General features: G+C 43.4%; 1 protein-coding gene across 2 annotated transcripts in view; it reads right to left on the reverse strand.

Moving 5' to 3' along the window:
- Positions 1-4275, reverse strand: part of USO1 (USO1 vesicle transport factor) — a 111197-nt gene extending 106922 nt beyond the window's left edge. Inside the window, exon 1 of one of the 2 annotated variants that reach the window (XM_012650985.1) lies at positions 3910-4275. In XM_012650985.1, coding sequence (XP_012506439.1) covers positions 3910-3975 — 66 coding nt within the window. In that variant the 5' untranslated portion in view covers positions 3976-4275. The remainder of the gene's footprint in view (positions 1-3909) is intronic. The other variant, XM_012650984.1, reaches the window with a different exon arrangement.
- Between the last annotated feature and the right edge of the window lie 2769 nt (positions 4276-7044).

Raw genomic sequence — 7044 nt, forward strand, 5'->3', positions numbered from 1 at the left:
GTATAAAAGACATCTTTGCTTGGATATAGAAGTGATCAAAACAAATTATTATGGTTTTCTCTGACACTGTTATTGCAAGACATGCCAAGAGAGAAAACACATTTCCAGTTATGACATTGACCTGGTTATTAATGTAGAATATGAAACATCAACCCAAATTGGAGTTTCGGCCTACACATTTATAGTAACGCGGTATAAAATGTGCTTGACCAAACCAAAACTAGGACTAAATTTAAGCCCACACTGCTTAATAACGATTTTTATTAAAAGAAAGTATGGCTGTGTCTATACTGTTAGCCCTTATGCTTTCTCAGCTAGCTGATCAAAGCATGATCTAAAAAGAGACACCATAACAGTGTAGAAGTCTGTATACTTTTTTTGGACTTTAGCAACCTTCATGCCTCAGGATCCAACTTGAGAACAGAAAACACCCCTATGATTAATCATCAAATGTAGTTAACACTTCTTTTGGCATTTTTTAAGAACCTAGCTTTAAAAAAGGTACTAGTTGGAAGGTAGATGTACAACTACATGAGTAGTCCCTGGTGGTCTAGAAAAAAAAAAAACACAAAAAACAAAAGCATGAATGGAATTTTTACTATAACAGTGTTTATAGTATTTGCACTGAGCGAATTATGTCAAGCCTGAGGAGGTGTTGATCATCAGAAATCAGTGTCTTTCTCTATCTTAAATAAAAAAGAGAAATCAAATTTTAAAGCACATGACTCTAAGTTTAATGTGGATGAAATTCTGAATTTAAAATATTGAGTACTTTAGAATTATTGACTATCCTATGATACAAATATTTACTACTCGACTGATTCTGAAGAACATCTTAATACCAGTCCAAAGTTACTCTAAGAGTGTGAAAAGCTAGGTACTGTACAATCAATATTACTCGCACACTTCAGAAGATGGTTAAGTTCAACAAGAAAAGGCAAAAAAGTAGTCAAAGCATTTAATAAACCTGAAAAAAATCCCTTAAGAAAAAAGTTTGAAGCAACTGACTTCAATTGTTTGAGAACTCTGATTCCTAGTCTTTAAAAAGTATTGTTTTAGTCCTAATAATTTGTAAGTTGCTATGATTTCAGATCTGTGATTTCTTTCAAATAAAACTATAATTAATTCATTTTAGAAGTATTTATTGAGCATCTACTACTACAGATTAAAATACATATGAACCTTGCCCTACAGACACTTTAAAAGTCTAGAAGGAATAAGATATATATGTGTATGGTAGAAAGCATAAGAAATGCAGTCTAGTTAAAATACAAAATTACTCAGAGGGGAAAGAGTGAGTGTGGTAGGGGAAAGAAGTGGGGGGTGCAGATCAGGGAAGATACTGATGATGAATTTGAAGGACAAGTAGAATTTAGACAAAGAAAAGAGGAAAAAAATGAGAAAAGCAAAAAAGATGGAAAACCACAATGAAAAAAACTTAATTTTACAGAAATGGGAAAAAATACAAAATACTAAATGATAATATAGAAGTTACAGGTTCCAAGCTCTGGTAACTCAAATATCCAGGCCGGATCAAATTACCAATTAAAACATCTAATACTGTACTACACACTCCAATGATGCTTTATAAATACTTCTAAATTAGTGACCCATGATCCCTCATACCTGTCGTACTTCCTGATGGAATAAGATGGTGAAACAAGTTTTATTCATACTGTAATTCAGAGTAAATGAATTCTTTTCAGATGATAAAGTATTTTGGAAAATTTCAGAAGACAAATTACTTTTACAAGTTTCCAAAGTTAGGCAAGAACAACTTTCTTTTCAGTTTATATATACAACATACAGAAGTGATACTCAAACTTCATTTTGAAATGATATAAAAACTATGTTGTTCCATTCCCAGTGGCAAGATCAAAATGCTCTAATTTCAACTCTGTAATACTATACAAGCTGCTTTAGTGTTCTGTGCCTGTAAAATGAAGACGAACTACGAGGGGCTTTCCAGCTTTAAAATCCTACACTCCGTGATAAATTCTATCGTCTTTTCTAGAGAAGTCACTGTGACAAGGCCAACTATAACAAAAATAAAAAAAAAAAAAGAAGGGGTATTCTTCCTCTAAACCACACACAGTAAAATCTACCCTTTATTGAGCATCTACTAAGTGCCAGGCTCTTTCTATTTCTTATTTCACTTAATCCTCACTACATCCTGAAGAGTAGGCACTTTCCTCATTTTACTTAGAGGGTATTAGCCAACTCTTGCCTGTCCAATCCAATCAGGGGTTGTAATGCCAGGAGTCAAATCAAGGTTTAACTCCAAAGCAAGTTCTAATAAACCATACTTCAAAACCTGGTGGCTCAAACACTAATATCAGACAAAATAAATGAACAAGAACTGAAGATGTGGGCTGTGATTATGGTAATCTGGAGAGAACATGGTCTTCTAACAGGGTCACTTGGCTGCCCTGGTCCCAAGTGGGAATGCACAAGTGAAGCCAATATTGTGTGTGGTGTTTGTGTGTGAAAGAGGTACCTTGATTTTCAAATGAGGGAAACAGTCATCAGATTTAAACTTCTGCTTTAAACAATTCTAACCTAGACTTGTATAGTTAATTTTAATAATATTATATAAATTTCCCAAATTCCCAGATAAGCACTGAAATATGGGCATCAGCTTTAAAGTAAGGCACACCTAGGCTGAATCTTGGCTCTATGACTAGCAATGTGACCTTAGTCAAGTTACTTCACCTCTCTGAGCCTTACTTCTTCATTTGTAAAGTGAGGATACTATCACTTATTTTGCAGAGTAGTTAGGGATTAAAGGAGAACGTGGAATATAAAGAGCTCAGTACCGTCCTTAAGGAGCTCGAGGTACTATTATGACCCTTCAGGTTCCCAGTAACAAAGTTATGTCTACGAATACTACCCAAAGTTTACCTTTACAAAGTCATACCCGTTCATGGTGATGTAATCTAAAATTATTCTCAAATAAAAAGTTTTTAACTTCAGGTTCCCAGTAACAAAGTTATGTCCATGACTACTATCCGAAGTTTACCTTTAAAACGTCATACCTGGTAACTGTGATGTAATCTAAAATTATTCTCAAATAAAAAGTTTATTTTTTAAAAAAAATCTTATGCCCTTAGTTCCGTTAGACACTAAGCAAACTTCAAAGTAAGTTTATCCTAAACCTAAAATCTAAGCAACTATCAAATACTGTTTTCAGTAGCTAACAATTTTTTTAAATGACATTGCAAATCGTGTCATTCAGGCGGAAAGCGGGAGACGTCTCCCCAGAGCGCGAAAGATTCCAACTAGGTTTTTGCCAAATGACATGTATTTGCGTGAGCCCAAAAAGCGGGGTCTGAACTAATAAAACCAGCAGAGCGACCGTCCTTCCAGTTGATGGGACAGGAGCAGGTGGCTTTGTGCCCCAAAGAATATCGTTTTATTCTTAGCCACACGGGTTTTAAACAGCTGGGTTTTAAACCTCGCAATCTTCCCCAAAGCCTGGGTTTCAGACTACGAGAGAGGAAGCAGGACTTCACTGGACTCCTCTCGGCCAGTGGAGACACGGGCGAAAGGCAAGGAGGGAGGAGTGGGGAGCAGTCCGCGGCCCTGAGGGGCGTGGGAGACAGGTCGGGCCACCTCTGCGCGGTACCGTCCCTTCAGGAGCGGTACCACTCGCAGACCACTGTCCTCGCCCTGAGCTGCGGGGCCTGCGGAGCGGCTGCAGTCTTCCCGGCCGAGCCGCCGCGGTGGGACCGCGCCGGGGGCATGAAGGAATAACAGCGGTTTCAGGAGAGGAAGGCAGGCAAAGGGAAAGGCGGCATGTGGATCCCCAACTCGTGATGGGGCGCGAGAGGTGACCTCTGGGCCCCCAACTCCTCCGTCCCCGTCCCTCCCCTGACCCTTCCCAAGTCGCGGACCCCGCGGTCCTCTCACCGTCTCAGCTTCTGTGTGCTGGGGTCCGGCACTCTGACCCCCCATGACCCCGCGGAGGAAATTCATCTTGCAGCTCAGCTACCGGCTTTACCGGCTCCTTACGGGACGAAAAGAAGACCACTTCCCCCGGCCTCCGCAGGGCCTGGCCCCCAAGCCCTCACTCGCCGTTCCCCGGCCGCCGCCACCTCTGTCTTCTGCTCGGCGGCCGCTCCAGCCCCCTAAGGCCGGAAACAGCCGCCACCACTGGCCAACATGCGCATGCGCGGGGACGTGGCATTACGTGGCGGCTCGAAGGGCGAAGGCAAAAGGGGAGAGAAGGCGAGAGGAACCCTGGAGCCCGGTTCCGCCGAAGGCCCCGCCCACCGCTCAGGCCCCGCCTCCTGCCGCAGGGACACGCCTCCCACTCCCGCCCTCCGCGGATCTTTCCTGCTGGCCGCAGCCACCCACGTGGTCGAAGCCGAGCCCTGCAGGCTGGAGCGGATCTGATTGCGCGTTTCGGCTTGCGGGGTTCCTAGTTGTCGCCGAGAGGGGCTTACTGCCAGCTCTCAGATCTGGGGTCTTATTTTGTTGAGTCGAAAGTGAAATTTTCCATCGGCCGACGTGACAGGTAAGGGGTCCCAGCCCCTGGGAGGGTTCGTCTGGTTTTGCGTTTTAGCGGTACAAGCGTTGTGGCCTTCTGATCCCGGTAAATTGCATTTTTTTACAGGGCTTTGTTTGGTGGTAAAAAAGGGTGCTAGAGACCCCTCATCCCACGGCCACTGGGGGGCGCATTTCTCAGCTCTTGCTCTTCAAACCTGCTAGGAGGAATTCCTGTATCTAAACACCAGGTACGCTGCTGTTTTCAGGTGTTGTGGGGAGGAAACCCATCGAACCCTGCATTTAGCTTACAGAGGGACTACATTGTTCTGCAGTGTCAATTTGGCAACGAGTAACAATGTTTTGTTACTAATTCTCAGCCCCTGTATTTTCAGTGTTTTTTTTAAAAAACATGCAAAAATATCATTTTTTTCTAATCAGTGTGCCTGTTCCTTTTGCAGTGAGATTGCCAGGTACACATGCTTCTGGAATAATCTTGTAAATTTCTCAAGCCTAAAAAGCACGGGATCTAGTTAGCTAACTGACTCATGCACCTCTCCTCTCGGATTCCCCCACAGGTCTCAGATTCAGCATTTAAAATTGAACTTATCTTCTTCCCCTGCGTCCCTTAAAGGAATAAAGTCAGTATGCTTCTTCTACTGTGTGCCCTGCTATGCTCAATAGTACCACTATCCAGATAATTGCCTAAGCTGGGAGCAGGGAGCTGGGAAGAATCCTAGACTCTGGCTTCCATGCTCACACATCCAGTCAATAATAGTCAAGTCCTATCGTTTCTATTCGCAAAACATTTCTCAAATAGGCCCTCTGCTCTCCATCCTCTCTGCCTGTGACATGGTTTATATTCTTCCTGTCATTTCTCACTGAGGTTACAGCAAGAGCCTCCTAACTAGTTTGTCTGCATTCAGCCCTGGCTGCCCTCCAGTCCACCCTTGGATGAGCTTAACAACAACAAAACATCTGTTCATGTCAGTCCTCTTCTTATCCAAAATCCAAACTCCTTAGTTTGGTATAAAGCCCTGTTATGGTCTGGCTCCTGCCTACCTTTCCATAGCTCCTGCCGTCCCCTCTCTGGGCACTTCTCTTATACCTGGATATGCCCTTCCCCTTTTTCCTCTTCATCAAGCAAACGCCTGCTAATTCCTTAAGACTCAACTCTGGCATCATCTTCTGAAAGCTTTTCCTGAAATCCAGATGCGTATCTATATGCTAGCACTTTACATTTATTAATACTCTATACGGGGGGGCATTCAATAAACGCTTTAAGGACAAGACTATGTTATTCATTTTTGTATCTCTGTTGCTTGCCACTGTCTCATAAAAGGTGATATTGATGGAAAAATGAATAAATCATTGAAAGAATATATGTGTATTATGCTGAGGAGGAGGTCCTTTGTTCATCTGTAAAGTGGAATTGTAGAGAACACACACATCATAGGCTGTGGTGAACGTTCATTTCCTAGTGCCAAGGTTTTAAGCCTGGGTGACTTGGAGAATGCATGGTGGGGTCATGCTGCCAGAAATACTGCACGCTAAGCATCGTCCTGTACTTTAAAACTAGACACTTGACATTTTGCTTCAGACATTTTCCATGGGGGCATTTTGTTGCAGCCTAAAAAAAGTAACCACTAAATACTCGGAATTTTAATTACCAAGTAATGTGTGCAAAGAACCTCATCCAGCCCCTACACCTTACCCCTCTCTGAGCCCCACTCTACCCTATCATCATGCATGAGGCTCTGAGATAAAGAGGACTCATGGACGTCTACTGCTGCTCTGACTTGGTAATAAAACACAGTGCCTTGACATTTTGGCAAAGTTGTTTTAAGGCACCAGCCTTGTCAAATGTCCTGGTTTTTTGTTGTTGTTGTTGGATTTTTCTTTGAGACAGAGTCTCATTCTGTCACCCTGGGTAGAGTTCAGTGGTATCGTAACTCACAGCAACCTCAAACTCCTGGGCTCCAGTGGTCCTCCTGCCTCAGCTTTCCGTAGCTGGTATTACAGGTGCGTGCCACCACACCCAGCTAATTTTTTTTATTTTTGGTAGAGACAGGGGCTCCCTCTTGCTCAGGCTGGTCTCAAACTCCTGAGCCTAAGTGATCCCCCCACCTTGACCTCCTGGAGTGCTAGGATTACAGGTGTGAGCCACTGTGCCCAGCCACCGCGCCCAGCCGTGTCCTTCCTGTTTTGCTTTAAACTTTGGCGACTATAGTTGATGACCATACTTTAAGTGAGTATACTCATAACACCTTACTATGAATTTTCCCTTCATTTGACCTGTTTCTTCCCTAACAGCATCACCTGGGCAGGAGGGGCTGTGGGCAGGAGGGATGGACAGCTGGGTGATGAGGGTGGAGTCGCCCATGTCCCCTGGCCCCACAGTCTCTCCTCTGTTCTGGGATCTGAGAACGTGTTGAGCTGCTCCCCAACTCCAGCCTCAAGAGGAGGCAGAGAGGGTACAGTGGCTAATTTGTCCTCCAGTTAGTTTCTGAAAGGAAAGCAAAGGCGCTGTCACCATGGAACAACCATGAAATGGACTCC

Source organism: Propithecus coquereli, unplaced genomic scaffold (assembly GCF_000956105.1).
Source record: "Propithecus coquereli isolate 6110/MARCELLA unplaced genomic scaffold, Pcoq_1.0 Scaffold343, whole genome shotgun sequence".
Classification (NCBI taxonomy): domain Eukaryota; kingdom Metazoa; phylum Chordata; class Mammalia; order Primates; family Indriidae; genus Propithecus; species Propithecus coquereli.